This window comes from Limulus polyphemus, unplaced genomic scaffold (assembly GCF_000517525.1).
Source record: "Limulus polyphemus unplaced genomic scaffold, Limulus_polyphemus-2.1.2 Scaffold830, whole genome shotgun sequence".
Classification (NCBI taxonomy): Eukaryota; Metazoa; Arthropoda; class Merostomata; order Xiphosura; family Limulidae; genus Limulus; species Limulus polyphemus.
This window is the reverse complement of record NW_013666440.1, coordinates 15,992-34,286: the sequence shown is the minus strand read 5'-3', so window position 1 is coordinate 34,286 and position 18,295 is coordinate 15,992. Positions and strand designations below refer to the sequence as shown.

General features: G+C 32.8%; 1 protein-coding gene across 1 annotated transcript in view; it reads right to left on the bottom strand.

The window, feature by feature from the left end:
- Window positions 1-318: 318 nt before the first annotated feature.
- The window catches only part of LOC106460758 (two pore potassium channel protein sup-9-like), a gene marked incomplete at its 5' end in the record, with an annotated part of 33,821 nt that continues 15,844 nt past the window's right edge, over window positions 319-18,295 (bottom strand). The window contains one exon of the mRNA XM_013920493.2: window positions 319-1,314. Coding sequence (XP_013775947.2) covers window positions 488-1,314 — 827 coding nt within the window. The remainder of the gene's footprint in view (window positions 1,315-18,295) is intronic.

The window sequence follows — 18,295 nt, the reverse complement described above, 5'->3', positions numbered from 1 at the left end:
TGGTTTAAACCTCACGAAATATAACTTAAATTCGAATTCATTAACATTTCAATCTAAAGAAAAATCTAGAAAATAATTAAGAATTCACATTTTTGAAACATTAACAGAATACTCAGTTATGTATTTAGAGCATGAGAACAAAAATGTTTTATTTGTCAGCAGCTTTTGCTGTTGTCGAAGATAAGATACCGTTGAAACAATCAGAGTCCGAATACAAGATTAGAATTGTTTTATATACAAATGGTAAGGTATTGTTAAAGAACTGAATAAATACAAGTCTGTTATAATTATAGTAATTCAAAAACATCAACAGATAAATTCATTATTATCGTAGTACTTTAATTTTCAATTACAAAACTGATACTCTAGTAATCAAAATTCACAGAAGTGATTTTTAGAACATTGACGTCTGTCGTCTTGAGGAACAGAAATCGTTCTTCGATAAATTAAATTCACTTCAAATTATGATATGCTAAGTTTCCCTTTGTCAGATGGAAGCTCGTTTTTGGTTATATTCTTCTAGTGAATAAAAAATACTACCATCTACGTCAACACTTAAAGAGTTGAAGACATCATCTCTCGTATCTGAACCATGGAAAACTTGCATGGGAAAAATATTAAAATGTTTTACACTATTAGGCGACCTCAAGGAATGTCTATGCCTGGGTGTCCGTTTTTGTGAGTAGCATGTGCATGAACATACGGAAGTGATGTCATCAGAATCTGAAGCATCAGGCCCATGACCGGAAATGATACTTCCATTAGCCGTGATGACGTCGCCCTCGACATGAACGGCCTCTTGCGCTGCCGATTGGGCCTCGGCCTCATCTCTACGCTCGTCCTCGGTGTTCATTGTGAGGAAACGCAGCACCAAGAGATTCATGGCAGCAGATACAACGGACAGGCCAAAGAGTATAAATACTAAACTAAAGGCCACATACTCAGGTTTGCTTTGAAGGGCGCTCTCTTTTTGTAGAGCCACGTAATCACCGAAGCCTATCGTCGTTAGTGTGATAAAACAGTAGTAAAAAGCATCGAAGTAGTTCCAGTGTTCATAGCAGGAAAAGGCTGCAGCCCCTGTGGTCATCACTAACGTAGACAGAATTGACACTGAACAGATGAGGTTCGTCTCCGTGACCTCCACATTCTTCATCCTCAGACACCGTTTACCTGTCTTCAGAAGATAGGCCACGAAAGTGTTAAGCCGCTCACCTATACTCTGAAACATCACTAGGCCTAATGGAATTCCCGCCAAGGCGTAGAACATGCAGAATGTCTTCCCGCCCCACGTGGCTGGAGTGGAGTGACCGTAACCTATCCACAAGAAAAAATACAAACGACATTAAAGAATTTGTTGGGGTAAATAAAGAGTAGTTTGTATAAAGGCGAGTAGAAACTTTACTGATTAAATTATCAGTGTAAAAATAAATTAATCTGTGGATAAAGAGCTGCAAATAAGACTGGATAATACATTTCTGATATATATATATATATATATAAAGAGGAACAAGATAATTCCTAAAAACAAAAAAAAGTGATTCAAAGAACAATCTTTTGACAGAAAAGCACAAAAAATATATAATAACGTATTGTTGTTGACTCTCCACGATTTGCAGGATGAACACTACAAAAATCATTTTAAAAAATATCTGAGAAAAAGTCACCTTTCAGCTTCAAATAAAAATATTAACGTAAAAGATAAAAACGTATTTTATTTAAAAATATAAAAAATGTGATCTTTAAACAGAAGAAACTCGTGATATTTGAGAGAAGATAACGAATACATTTTATTTTGAGCAATAAACATATTCATTTTAATACACGAAACATCATGTGACACATAAGATAAGAAACATATATACTTTATTTGGAAAAATAAGAAAAACACGGTGTTGATAGATAAATCGAGTTGACCAAATTTATAATTAAACAGACTGATTACTGTTTAGACCCACTGAAAAATATAATGATGCTGTTATAAAAGCGATATTTGGTTACACTGATACCATTGACCATCATTTATCTTATGCAATCAGCTCTTAGCACTGTTTTCATTCTTACAGAAGCTTCTTCCACACCCCCCGAATCTCTGTTATATCCCTGATTGTTAATTTAATTATCAAGCTCTATAAGATATATGTCTGTTAAAGTTAACGTCAGCCTCTAAAAAATCCTCGTCTATTATCATTGTCATCAAATTTCTGAGAACTGGACTTGCCATTGCTCTAATTAATCTACCTGACTGCCTTGTTTTTTAACGTAGGCAGTTATCTTCTTGAATATTCATTTTTTATCATCTAAAGGAATATTTCTGTTCATTTTTTCACTTTTTACCTGAAAATTCTGTCTGTTAACGTTATTTATTACGGCTAACTGATGATTTGGTCTTTAATGCTTGTCACTTCACCTGAGGATTATGGCTGTTAAATCATCATCAGTTTACCCAAGAACCTTATTTGTTGAGCTCACCGTCAATCTAGCTGAGGATCATGGGTGTTAAGTCACAATCAGTCTATCTGAGGAGCATGGTGTTAATGAATGTTATCACCAGTTTATCTAAGGATCATGGCTGTAATTTATAGACATTCTAGTCTGAGGATCATGGATTTAATGTTATTTTAAATTTATCCGAGGATCGTGGCTTTTAACGTATCACCGGTCTTCCTGAGGCTCATGGTGTTGAGATTATCATCACTCTATTTGAGGATCATGTTATTTTTGAACATTGTTGAATAACCCCATTATTCTCTATGATTGGCCATAAAATTTTTAATTTCAATGATGACAACTTAAAGTGATATGAAAAAACAATAATAGTGTATTATAGCAAACAACTATCTTTAATTAGGTTTCCTCGGTGGGTCAGCAGTAAATTTATTTGAAGAAACAGCACCATGCGGTTACATTAAAGTATGGTTGGAGTATGTAATTGTTTTTGGTAATATTATTGCTTAACGTTGTTGTAGCGCAAGGTTACACAAAGGGTTATCTACGCTCTGTTCACTGCGGAGAATCGAACCCCCAATTTTAGCGTTTTAACTTCGTAAACTTACCGCTGACCCACGAAGAGACAATTGCTTACTAGATTTTGATATTCACGCAGTATTTCAATCTGCATTTTGAAGTTAATTAATCACATTCAGTAACCTGATTGCCTCCCTCACCCCAGTGGTAAGTTCTTAGGGTTACGACGCTAAAAACTGGGTTTCGATACTCGTTGTGGGCAAAGCACAGATAGCCCAGTGTGTAGCGTTGCGTTTAAGAAGAACCAAACCAGTAACGTGATGTTACGAGAAATAAGAGCAATGTGATTTTTATTTATATCCAAACTGTTAAATATTATAACAAGAAGGAACGATTAATATTATTAAAACAAATTTGTGGGAAACAATCACTACTTTGTAAGGTATACATATAGATATTAGTATTCCTAGTATAATAAGATCCTTCACCACAGTGAAAGAATTAAAAAATGCACAGTAAAGTAAAATTAAGCATCAGAATTATAGCATAGAAAGGAAACATAGATAATGTCACTTTAGCTTAAACATTTACCCGACTTATACACTTGTCTCCAGCTACACCAACTCAGAAAAGAAATGCATAACAAATCAACTCTAGGTAATGTGACGTAAGTAAAACAATGACGTGGATATCCTGTCAACACGTTTTTGAACAAAAGCTTAGGGTTTCTATTAAAAGCCCTTGATAGTGAAACAGAGAACAAAGGGGGTGAGAGTATATCTTACTCTAGATTATTCTCTTGTGTATCTCCCAGTGTGTCACTATGTTAACATTTATAGGCATACAAGACAAATTTACTACAAAGAAGTTCTTGAGAAAGTCCGCGGAACTATTTAAACCAGATGCCATGGATCAATACTTTAATTCAAGTACTTTACTTTTGTGTTTAGCGACGTAGACGACAAAATTCATTTCTGGAAAGAGCGACACTATACTTATAACTGCAAACAAAGTCGTTCAGCTGAAATCAGCGACCTACTCCAAGCATTAACTTGGTTTTTTAATGGTGTCTTTAATTCGTTTTGCATAATAAAACACTGGGATGCCATTTTTGACTCGTTTTCAAAACAAATGTTCTAAATTATTTCGATAAAAACAAAACTAGCGATTTCTCGTTATATATATAAACCTAGAAGGAATATTTTTCTACTAACAGAAGAGACGATCCTATTCTTTCTGAGTGAGTTAAATCATCAGGTGATTATCAAGTAAAATATATTAATCGTCTTCGGGTGACTGTGAGATTCTTAATAAGTACATGAAGTTGACATTATTTAGATAATGAATAAAGAAGAAGGTTAACTTGACTTTTGTTTTAAAATGTTTTAATGGTCTGAGGTTCTTTCAATGTGCCTCTTCTAAATCTGTTCCAACAAAGGAAAAAAGTGGCCTAGAAAAAAAAAATGCACTAAGTAATATGGAAAAATTACCATAAAATTAACATATACACCAATGAAATTGAATAGGGTGTGGCTCAGTAGTTAACATGCCCAGACTATGAATCTTAGGGTTTATGGTTCTAGCCTCGTTGCCGTTAAAACGTGCTTCTCACTTTAGCCCATGGATTCGCTTTACAAGTGAGGGTCATATTTTACTATCCAGTCAAACAAAAGTTGGCAGTGGGCGTTGTTTACCAGCTGCATTCCCTATTGTGTACAAATTCAAAGTTGGGGACGATATGCACATGTAGCCTTTTCGTAGCTTTGAACGTAAATTGTAAAATAAACAAGCAGCAAAAACAATCATTGAAAAAGATAAGTAAGAGCATTAATGACTGGATTCTGTTTATATATATATATATATAGATTTCGATATTTACTAACTTTAATAAAATGTGAAATGTTTGAGAATACTGAATGAGGAGAGCATTTAAGAGTTTTGTTAATATTATTTAATATCTAACTTGCAATAGCCTGGTTTATGTACATTCCATGAATGAAAAAGACTAAAATACTTATGATTTCTTCTCATGTTTACAATAAACTCTTGCTAAAAGTTCTCTTGATAATAACAGTTATGTTGTAACTAGTGTTGTTACATTTTCTAAAAGTTTAGTCTATGGTTCACTATGTTCTTCGAATATAATATGTAATACGTTTTTTAGACAACGTTTTCTTTTATTTTATTTTTTTAAATACTCTTAAGTATCAAATAGTTTTAACCACAAGTCTTGGTGGTTTTAGTGTAATTGTGATTAAACGTAGAAGTGTTTAGATGTAATTCAAATAATAAACATGTGATTCAATGTTTCGGAAATTCACGGAATGCTGAAGAAGGTATATAATTTGACGTCTTAAATGTGTAACGATAAAATATACATCGCCTAACGTTTTAAATTATAAAAGGGGAACAGATTTTATTTGGAAATCTTTTTTATTAACTTGATGAATAACTTTCATTTTTACTCTACTAACAGTAACTTTTTTTTGCTCTTACAAGAAAATGTCGAATCTACAAATAGACTTGGAGCAGTTTTACTTTACAATTGCTTATCATATTCCATCAGTTTGTCCTACAACATTTCCAGTAATATTTCCAGTTATATTTGTCTACATATTTTTAATACTTTTTCTCCATACGGAAATGTTGAAACTTTGTTTATTCATATTTCTTATATTGAAAAAAAAAACATTGTTTATTAATCATGAAGAATTTAAATCCATTTTTTTTAAAGTAACAAAATATTGATGAATGATGAATATTTGCAAAATAGTTTAAATTATAAGTAATATGGAAGGCTGACAGCGTTAAGGAAATTTTTTACTTGTCACAACCCCCCCACCTAGTGGCACAGCGGTATGTCTGCGGACTTACACTGCTAGAAACCGGGATTCGATACCCGTGGTGGGCAGAGCACAGATAGCCCTTTGTGTAGCTTTGTGCTTAATAAACAACAACAACAACTATTTGTCACAATTCGATTTGACAATAAAATAAATAACGCAGTGGATAGCGCGTTGGATTTCTAATCCAAAGGTACCGGGTTCGTTCCCCGGCAGGGATGCCACCACCATTGCCTGGTCCCCAAGTCCAGGATGAGAAAGGAGGAGGGTTGGACGCGGGGCTAGCAGTAAAAACAAAACTGCTACAGAAATTGCACACACATTTCCGTCGGCGAAGTGTTGTTGTAGCCGTATGTTCCACTAGGAACTAAGAGAGAGAGAGAGAAAGATTTATATATTACAGGTCTGCCAGAGAGAAATTCAGTATTTCGATAATTATAGGTTCTGTTAAAAATATAAGCATTTGTATAAAATATTGCTTTGTTACATTGACAATGATGCTTCGGTGTCTTATATGATGTAACGCAAATCGGTTTATTGCATTATCTGTGCTGTATCCGCGACGACGATCGAACCATGAATTCGAGCGACCATGGAACAATGCTTTATTAGAAGTTAAAGCTTTTACAGTAAGGAAGATTTGTTTTGAGAACAGGTATGACGTTTCGATCACTGGTACCCAAGTTTTAACTGTAAAGAAGGTTTTAGTATTTAAATCAACAATCTAAAGATGAATTTAAATGTTAGAATTGGTAGTAGTTACTTATGAATGTGCATATCAATTCGCGAAAAATGACAGATTATTTATTCATGGCTGAACAGAAAAACTAACAAAAAGTGAATAAACTTACAAAAAATATGGAATACGTTATGCAAAATATTTGCATAAGATTAGGAATGTCTGGGGAAATAACGATCAAAGACATGTAGAGATGTTTTTCGTCTGTTAATATCAGGTTCATGTTTTAGTACTGTGACATTCTGTTCAGAAAACCTTTGTTTTTGTTCATATGCTCATGGACTTGGGAAGGTGGCTTTTGGTGTTCTTTCAATCTGATCTTCAAGTTACGTCCTGTTTCACCTATGTAACAAGCTGAGCAGTTATTTTGTAGGGTAGGGCGGATTCGTTATGTAATTTTCTTAACACGAGTTTAATTTCATTCCAGGGGTGAAAGCGAATGTAGACGTTATGTTAAGGGTATATTTATGTGCTAGTCTTTTTGATATTTCCAATAGAGGTATGATAATATTTCCTATATATATAGGATAGTGCAAGTGATTAGGTTTCCTTTGTTCTGTGGAGTGTTTTTTTTTAGTTTGTATGTTCGTTAGGTATCTCTTGTCTTGCGCTTTTTCCTTACTTTAAATTCGTTAATAGTTTCAGTAACTACTTGTAATCCACCATAAGCTAGGCACTCTAAAAAGCCTCCTAAATTTACTATACACTATATGCACCAGAAGAAAACATCAACGAAGATGTTAGGCACTTAACGAAAACCAGTTCCCTACTAATGATTAGAAACACGGTTTATGTAATTTCCGCTGTATGTGTTTTTTTTCTATGAATTTTACTGGCGAAGCCTTGGAGGGTTCGTGTGTTGTTGACGTTTAAAACATTTATCGTGTTGTGGTTTTCATTTTTCACAGTGAATTGTATGTCTTTATGTAGGTTGATTATGTATTGAAGGAATTTTGTTTCTTCATATTGACAAGTAAAGCGACAAAAATCGTCCTTTAGATATCTAAGCCAAAATACAGGTTTATATAAGGAAGTGACTATGGCATGTTGTTCTATGCTAAGTAAGAAAAGAGTGGCCAAAGTACCTGATAACGGATTTCCCATGGCATGTCCGTGTAACTTACGAAGGTTCGAATATCTGTATTAAAAGCAAATAAATGTGACTAGTTGTAACAGTTCGATTAGAAGTTTCTGCTTTATGTTGATTCTATTTTGGAGGTCTTGTGAAATATTTTCTGCAGTAACTTGTATTGTCTTATGACAAGAGGTTTGAAGGTTTACGACATCAAACTAGACATAATTATGTTACTTACTAAACTTTGTAAGTGTTGTACCAGGTGTGAAGTTTTTTTTTAATTAGGTGCTTATTTTGGAAACATAAGGTTCCAAAATCCAGTTAAAGCATTTACCAAGTTGTAGTTTAATGAGTTATAAGAAGGCATAATTGGGCGTAAGGTTATTGGGTTTTTATGGACTTTTGGTAAACTGTAGATTTTTTGGTTTTCTTGGTTAGTTTGTATGCAAAAAATAATAAAGTTTAAAAGTAATAGTTTCTTTCTTTTAATAATATTTTGAGTAGTTTGCTCATTTTTTTATTGTATGTTGGGTTAAGGTCAGTATTTGATATATATCATTCAATATATCTACCATTAAGGAATCGTACTGTTTGGTTGGTAAAATCACGGTCGAGTTTCCTTTATCATCTCTTTGAATGACAATGTATTCATTGCTTGCAAGAAGCTTTAGGCCTTTTCTTACTGCTGATGTCAAATTTTGTTTCATAGGCTTCTTTTTTTTTCTTTGGTCAGCCATAAATATATATTCTGTCAGTTCACGCAGATTGATATGCACATGTATAAGTAGCCAACGTATAATTTAAATACATTGTTCGATTTTTGAATTTTCAGTTCAAATTTGTGTAATTAAAATTATAGCAGCAGTAATCGAAACGTCGTACCTGTTCTAAAAACAAATCTTTACTGCGAAACCTGTAAATTTTAATAAAATAATACTTAATCAGTAGGTAAACTCAAAACGAAACAATTAATTCTTTTTTTAGATTGTTAACTTTGTTATAATAGAGCTTATCGTTTCTTTGTTGGAGTACAAACTGTTGTATCAGTAGATCATTTCTTGAATCATATTTTAATCACGAATGATTCCAGAAGTAACATCTTTACTGCTGACAGTTTCAGTGTTTTACTTTGACTAATTTGTCATGTTTATTATCTATTTTGTACATAAGGATGGAAATGAAGATGATGGCAATAAAGATACTAATCAATATATTTATTACCATGACCTTTTCGATATTTTATCTTAACCAAAATGTTATGTTTCTGAACTTTGTGATACGTTAAGATGAGCATCCTATTGAAGGTGAAATACCAAAACGTTGATGAAATAAAGATACTATATCTTAACTATCATAAACGTTTCGGTATTTTATCTTATCCAATATGTTAAGTCATTTTTGCTGTTTTTTAGCTTTGTAACGCGTCAGGATAAGAGTGAAAAACATCCTATTGAAGGTGAAATACCAAAACGTTGATGAAATAAAGATACTATATCTTAACTATCATAAACGTTTCGGTATTTCATCTTATCCAATATGTTAAGTCATTTTTGCTGTTTTTTAGCTTTGTAACGCGTCAGGATAAGAGTGAAAAACATCCTATTGAAGGTGAAATACCAAAACGTTAATGACAACAAAGATATTTCATTTTGGAATATGTCGTGATTAAAGGTTGATCTAAGAAAATTAGTCTAATATATTCCAGTTAGCGTTTACTGTGTTTGTTAAAGTACGTGTTATTCTACTGACTTATAAGCTTCGTTAAAGTGAAGATCACTGCTTAATTTGTTAAAGTGTTGTTTTACTCTTTATAAGCTTCGTTACAGTGAATATCACTATTTAATTTGTTAAAAGTGTTGGTTTACTGATTATAAGCTTCGTTACAGTGAATATCACTATTTAATTTGTTAAAAGTGTTGGTTTACTGATTATAAGCTTCGTTACAGTGAATATCACTATTTAATTTGTTAAAGTGTTGGTTTACTGATTATAAGCTTCATTACAATGAAGATCACTACTTACATAGATTACTAATTATCTTACAATATTTTTTAATATTATCAACCAATTATTTATTCGAATCTCTTTAAGCACAGTTCATTGTTTAAGTGAAAATCCGACTTGATTGTATTACTTTGACGACTGTTTAGTGTTTGATAAGAAATATATTTGCGTTTTATGGTAAATACAGACACTTCTTGCTTAGTCTCGAATTTTGTTCTTGTTATTATTTACGTTTAAAAACACTTTCCTGAGCGAGTTCTCATTAGCGATGATATATTGTAATGAAACCTAATTTAAAATGAAAAATTACGTTATTTAAAACTTAAATCTGGCTAGCAAGGCTAAACTTTCATTGCTAAAGTGACATTTTTGCATATAGTCGTAACTATAAACAAAAATTTAATATTCAATTTACCAAAATCCAGTTTTTTTTAATTCTGTCTAAGTACGTCACAGAGTGTATAAGTGTTGTCTGCTATGGTGTCGTATTTCCCCATTATTGGGGTAAACTTAAGAGAAAATACGAACTTATCAGGTTGTACTTTTTCAACTGTAAAAAATGTTGTTGGTTAAAAAGTGTCGGCGCTATCAATAATGAAAGCCCAACAGTTTTCCACGACTTTAACTTCGTTTTATTCCTTACATAGATAGATAGATACTTAAAGTGGTCGGAGGGAAGCATTTTGATGCACGCCTACATACTAAAATGAGAGACTGGAGGCTATATGTAATGCTGGTTTGAGATAAGAAATATGACTTATCTTCAGTAACAACGTGAACATCTTCCAGAATATATAGGAGATTTGAATGGAAAACATACAGAACATACAGAAGAAGTGGAGAGAAGAAGATCCAGAAGTTGAAGAAATAATTCTAAAAGTGTAATGATCGAAAATAATCTCTGAAAATCTTAAGCTACTAAGTTTGAAATATAATACTTTTTCACCTTGTTCTATATCCTAGATGGCTATATATTAAAATATATGGCTTTAATCTCACATAATTAAGATTGAAAATCAAATTAATGACGAAGATGATTTTTTCTGAAAACCCTAAATCGAACTCTAAACCTACCACCTAGTAGCAGAAATAGTCAATTAAAATTAGTATGTAAAAGAATAAAGATTGGCTTTATTTTTAAAAATATTGAAATATGAAAAACATGTATACTAAGGAAGGTTAGAAATTTAAAGAATTTCAGAAATGGAAATAAACTTTTAGTAAAAGAGAGTGATAATGACAATTTTCCGTGGTCGTGAATTCTGATTAGCACTAACATATGGGTTTGAGACATTTATGTGATATTAGTTTTTATGAGACAAAACTGACCTAGATGAGGAAGAAAAGGAAAGATAAAAGTTAATTTTGAAAACTCATTATTCAAAGTTTGTGGACTTTAGAGAAATTTACGTTATTTTAATCTTTCATTAAGACTGAATGAGTATGATAAATTGAAGATGTGTCTGAAAATAGACTCTATAAGTAAGAGAAACCCACAAGTAGCTACAAAAGGTATAATCTTGGTAAAAATTTCTTAACTGCGATAACAGCACCTGATAAAGACTCTGTAAATTGTTTATTTGTTTTAGCGCAAAGCTACATAATAAGATATCTGCGCTATGTCCACCGTCAGCTTACCGATTAAGGTATTGATGTAATTTTTTTATAAAGCTTTTAAACATGTGATGTATAAATTTATCTATATAATATTTATTTTATTATTTTAAACTGTTAAGAAAAGCTTTTTACGTCACGAATCTGATATTATTTGATCCATTTAAATTGTAATCTCTGTTTAGAGTACGGTTAAACAAAGTATACCAAGAACTGGAGCAAAAATAATAGTTTTATACATGACGTAATTTTTAAATTCGAAGTAAAAATCACAAGTAATCGTAGAAGTAAATGTTTAACCTATAAATATCCCTTTTACAAGTCAAGTTACCGATATTAGACATTTTTGATGTATGTTAGCCAAAAGGTACCCACCGGTAAGAGACTGAAGCACATTAAAGATATCATTCAAACTCTGTATAGCTGATAGTTCTCCGCTTGAGACAAAAACATTTTGTAACATCAACATTTCACTTTGTAATCAACAGCACATCAAACCTCGTAAGGTTCCACCTATCTAAATATAAAGCGTGATTAACAAGAGATTTGTTTTTTTTTAAATTTCACCAATATTTCAAAGTTTTGTCTCATTTAACCACCGTTAATAGCTTACAGCAATCTCCATGTTAAGACGAGGAACTCGCACTTATTGATCTGTTGCTATGGTTACGTTCGACCTATCAAAGTTAGCAAGTCGGGCGTATTTCAGGTGAAAATACCATTTATACCATAGAACCATACAGCATTTCAAGTTATATATATAGACACATACAATATATATATATATAGATAGATACTGTGTTTATTATGTTAACCAACCTACGTACTACCACTGCGCTGTAATGTTGGTCAGTGAAACTTAACCTGCCATTATTCTAAGCACTGCTATACTTTTACTCTACCATTGTGGTATCATTATTTGGGGTTTTGATTACCAGTTTCAATTCCAAAATGCCAAATTAGGACAAAACTGACGTAAAGAATGTCGCACATTTTGGTTATAACTGACATGTTTGATTTCATCAGCTGTTCGACAGATTTCGTCGAACATTTTGGTTATAACTAACATGTTTGATTTCATCAGCTGTTCGACAGATTTCGTCGAACATTTTGGTTATAACTGACATGTTTGATTTCATCAGCTGTTAGACAGCTTTCGTCGAACATTTTGGTTATAACTGACATGTTTGATTTCATCAGCTGTTCAACAGATTTCGTCGACCTATTTTTATCTATTAGAAGATTTATAAATTACCGTCAGTTGGTAACAGGCCTTCCTGGTTATTATCACATTCAAACTTTTTCAATTTAGAAATATACTCAGATAGATTAGAGACTTACAGTTAGGAATTTGTTTAAGTTGTGGCAAAATAAACACCGTATGGTAACACATAGATACACGTCTAATTTTATAGAAATAGAATAAAAATAAAAATACTAAATATTCAAAAACATGTGACATTTTCCCTCCAGTAGTACAAAACCGCCAGATCATAAAACTACACCTTATGAAAATAATTATGGCACTTGATATATGACATTCATTAACGGTTCGAATTCACAACCCGGGCACTCGAGGGTTTATGTTCCCGTCCTGTTACAGCAAATAAGCGTTCAGCACTTTGGTGACGTGGGTGTACTATTAGAGTGACAGTCAAATATCATTATTCAGTGAAAAGAGTAGTATAAGAGTTGGCAGTGGGTGCTGTATCCTTCCCTCTAGCTTTTAAATTCAGTCTTCCCGCCGACCCGCAAAAACATATTTTCTGAAAATAATTATGTTACGTGAGAATTAAAAATGTTCGCATGCAAAACAGACAGTTTTAAAGATAAATAATAATATAAGCTAATTGGCTTTGTTCAGTATTTCCCTTAGTCAAACCCTAGTTTATTTCGTACATATATCTCCAAAACAAGATAAACACATATAATTAAAATATGTTTGTGTTATAGATTGATTCTTATTTGAAATAAATACAGTTCGATCACTAGGATCAAACTGTCGGTGAATTTAATACTTTAAGTATAAAAAGTTTCTGTTTCACAACACTTTGAACGTTAATTAGTTAACACATTAGAATAATTCATACTTTCACCTTTTGAATTATACGACTCACGTTATCTTTAAAAACATGAAAGAGTAATTTTTGCTTGTTTCAAATTAGGAGCTTAATACAGGAGTTGATAACATGGAAGAGATTACAAGTAAACATGGTACTAGAAGGAACAATAGATAAAGGAATATACAATCAATTAAAGTTATATAATGCTTTATGTCAAGGAAAATTAAACTTAAAAACTCCAGGCTGCTTGGAAAATACATAAAAAATATATATATTATCTTAACATTATATTTCATATATAATTTTAGCTGTAGCAGTTTGCCCAGATGTAGAAAGTAGTTTTTGATGTGGGAGATGGTCGTAGGTGAGTATAAGGGGACTTTTTGTTATTTGTTTAGAGTACACAAATAGTAATGTGAATGATTAACATTTTATAACAGTCCCCCAAACGGCTCCGCTATAAGCTTGAGGACTTACAACGCTAAATTCTGCGGGCTATATTCCCCGCGGTGGACACAGCATAGATAGTTTATTGTACAGTTTTGCGCATAAGAAAAAATAAGAAACTTTCTTTAATCAAGAAATGAGGATTTTCATTTCAGTCTATTTTTATTGAATGGCTTCAAAAAACAAAAACGATGTTCATGATTTTGTTCTAACAGTGATTTTATTCGTAAAGAAGCAATCAAAACAAAAGCGAGCAAAATATAAGTTTAACGTTCAGCCTATAAACCTTGTACGGCTGACTTAAGACGCTGACGTAGATGTAAGAAAATGCAAACGATATAAACGCATACAGAAAAGTGTCTATTTATATACAATATGTAATTTTGAACTAAATTAAACCATCAAGATAAACATGAAAAACAAGATAAGGCTGGCTCTTATATTAGAATATATGAAAAACAAGATGGAATCCCCAATAGCCGCGGCACTTGAAGTTTTTTTAGGCAGGATTAGAGCAAAATAATCTATGATACTTTTATTTCCTTTTTATTAGCTATATTTTTGTGCGCTGGCAATCCCAAGCGTGGAGCGCGCGTATACGCGATTCGATTTTATTACTCACCAGGATCTCTACATCCTACCCTCAAATTGAAATTATTTTAGGCAGGATTAGAATAAATGAATCTATGAGACCTATGGCGTGGTCAAATACATCAAGCGAAAGGGTTTGAACTACTGAGTTCAAAACTGTAATTAAATCTCAAATCGGCCAAGAGATGACGAAGCTGTGACCTAGAAGTTTGTACCTGAAAACCTTGGATCCATTCCATGAGCCGCTATGCCGCGGCTAATAAGAAGTGTTGGAATGAACATAAATAAAAGGGGGGGGGAGGAATTTATAAAGGTAAAGACTAATAGTTGGCGTTAACATTAACAAAAGTGATTCATGGAAGTAAACTGTTCAGATTTTTCTAACACCTGAAAGAGATAAACATTCTAGGATAACTTGTGTACACAGAGGTGTATATTACTTTAAAGTGCCCGAATCTTACTTCAGCTGTTCTGAACAAAATATAATAAATTTTACACTACTGCTAATATGGTGTACTACCACAAACGTACTGCAGCGTTTTGGCTAGAAAGGTGAGCTTTGAAAAATAATATAGTAATCAAATATGTCGTAACAATTTGTATAAAATTGATAATATTTTCACTAGAGAATGTAATAAAACAAATTATTCTACAAAAGCGAATCTCTATAACCCAAGTACAAATAATTGAAATTTCTAAATACTAAATAAAAATCGATAAAGGCTGATATAGAAAATATGTTTGTTTGTTTGTAATTAAGCATAAAACTATACAATGGGCTATCTGTGCTCTGCCCACCACGGGTATCAAAACCCGGATTCTAGCGCTGTAAGTCCGCAGACATACCGTTGAAAAATATGACTTTGCCTAAAGAACAAATCATCAGAACCAATACTTAAGTTTGGTTATTTATTATTAAGCACCAAGCTACACAGTGAACTATATGTGCTGTATCCACGACGAGTATTGAAATCTAGTTTTTACTGGTGTGAGCCTTTCAGACTTGCAGTTGAGCCACGGGGAGTCTCCAATACTTAAAATAATGCATCTAATTCTTACATCTAGCAAACACGATGAGTTGAAAAAACAAACAAAACCTCCCCAATATGAAACTTCAATTCGATTTGGAAAACGTAGATTTATGTGCTTTTAAAAGACATGAAAAAAACCTGGTTTTTATAAATGGAGTTTGATTAAACGTATACGTGTCAACGTATTCTTGTAGTTTTAAAAGACAAAATAAATTTGAAAATCTCCAATTAAAACTATAGGAATGGCACATCTAAAAATGAATAGAAAACATATTTTTTGTAAAAGAATACTGAATAAGCCTATATACATTTTGGTAAATTAACTTACTTTCAAGTGACACGAAACACTGTTGACAAAAGCGTAAATTGAGCACCAGGGAAAATGTGGGAAAATGCTTCTCACAAATGTCACAGGAAGCTTACAATAACAAAATCTCTTTAGGTGTTAAGGCTAAAACAAACTTCAGGCACTACTAAATTGACAAACTGATCGAAATGTATCGTGAGCATTAAGATGATAAAACGTTCAACTAAATTATTTCAAGTGTTTTTAAGTTTCTTCTTGCAGAGTTGATACGTTAACTATGCAGTAATGATAAAAGACATAAAAATATTAAAGTATGCCAGTAAAGGGAATTTTTGTTTTTTATACTACATTTTAAATGTTTCTGTATTAACTTGGTGAGCAGTACTCCGTGTGAGTTGGGGATGGCCAGGTGGTTAGGGCGCTCGATTCGCAATCCCCGTTACACCAAACATGCTCGCCCTTTAAGTCGTCGGGGCCTTATAATGTGACGGCCAATCCCACTATTCGTGGGTACAAGCGTAGCCCAAGAGTTGGCGGTGGGTGGTGATGATTAGCTGTCTCCCCTCTAGTGCGCGAAATCCATAACAAACAATTGGGGGGGGGGTAACGCGTAATCTAGTATGGGATATTAGAACAGTATATTGTGGTATTAGGTACACGAATATTCGACTGAAACCCAAAAGTTTCTGCAGAAACATCGGTTCAGAAAATTTTATCTAGAGAATAAAATGAACATGGAAAACAAACAAAACCAAATGAACAAGTAAAACATATCTTTAGTCACAATAATGTAATGTTCTAAATAAAATCGGCTCCTGACTTTCTCTATGACTTCTCACAGGTTACTGGGGGGAAAAGGCTTTGGAAAAGAAACGAATATCGAACTTTTGATTCAGATGGGGTGAGTCTAGTGCTGTATTCTACAATCCTTAGACTAGCTGCGTAAACGACTATTCTAAACAACATATTCATACCAATGATGAGTATACTGGAATGGACGGCAACTGCCTGTAGTAAAAAACACAATGTAGAGGAAGAAGTTTCGAAAGTTTTCTGTTTTTCGTCTTCAGAACGGAAGACTTTCGAAATGTCGTCCTCTGCACTTGTGTTTTTTACAGCAGGCAGTTGCCGTCCATTCCAGTATATTCATTATGAATACTCTGCCTAAACAATATATCAAAGAATATTCATACAAAATTGTACCAGTATCTATGTCACACCTTGAGATGAGCATGAGAGTGGATACGAACACAGGGTCAAGTTGGCACAAGCTTTTGTGGGATAAGCGATGTCATAAGAAACCTTAAACTGAGCAAAGGGATTAGTACATGTTTATCACCATTTGACATCCGATCTGGTTTACAAGGATGTCATTGCCTCTGTGCGGAATATCTACACGAAAATGGTAGAAAAATAATCTGAATATACCTTAATACAGATATATAATCTTAACTAGTTATGGAAAGCTGAATGAAATTATCAATTGTTTCAATATGTACTATGTCAAATATGCCATCTCCACTGATGTATTCGCTCCAGTGGTTCAGCTGTAAGTCTTAAGACTTATAACGGTAAAAATCAGGTTTCAATACTGTTATGGGCAGAGCACAGATAACCCACTGTGTAGCCTTTCTTTAACAAAAAACCACTAATATAGAGAGAAGAGGCATACGAAATTCGCGAGTCCTTTAAAGCGAAACCTTATTGATACAATTAATCTGTAGGCGTACGAAGCAAGTTTTACTTTGTATACAATAAACATTTAGTTACTATTGAAACCTGCCAGGAAATTATCATATCTTTAGAAAGCAGTAACTATGGGGCCCGAAAAAATTGTTGGCAACTAGGGGCCTATAGAAATTTGTTTATTAAGTAAATTTCAGGGGATAACATTAATAATAGAAAAAACTAAATTAATGGTGATTATAGAACTTTTAATAAAAGTTAAAATATAGGAAATATATGGAGTATATATATATATGTATATATATATGTAGGAAACTACTAGTAAACACTGAAATAGGAGAATTGATTGGTAAGAAACTAGAGGAAAGACCCAGTTTTAATACAATCACGTGTCACTTTTAATTACTGTGGAGTCAAATGACACTTTTGAATAATGTATAAGTAAATACGATTGACTTAACCACTCGGAGGCTAGAAAATTATAAGATACAATAAGTCAGTGATAATGTAGCGCTAAAAGACTGCTGGTTATTGTGAAGCTAATGATATTAGCACAAAGCTACACAATGGGCTATCTGTTCTCTGCCCACTACGGGTATTGAAACCCGGTTTCTAGCGGTATAAGTATGCAGACATACCGCTGTGCCTTCTAAAGGTGGGGGCGAATTAATATGAAACTAAAATATTGTTAATTTATGAGTAGCCGAATGAAGATATTATTTTCTTTAGAACTGTCAGACTGGCAATTAGTGATAAGCGTTGGTTAACATTCCCTTTGATGACACCATTATTAATATTTGTCTTCTAAGACCATATATTAGTCATTAGTGTGACGGATTTATTGTTATTATATATTTGTTTTAATATCGATGTTTGTTTAAATTAAATTTATATTTAGAAATGTGTACAATTTATACCGTTAAATATAACA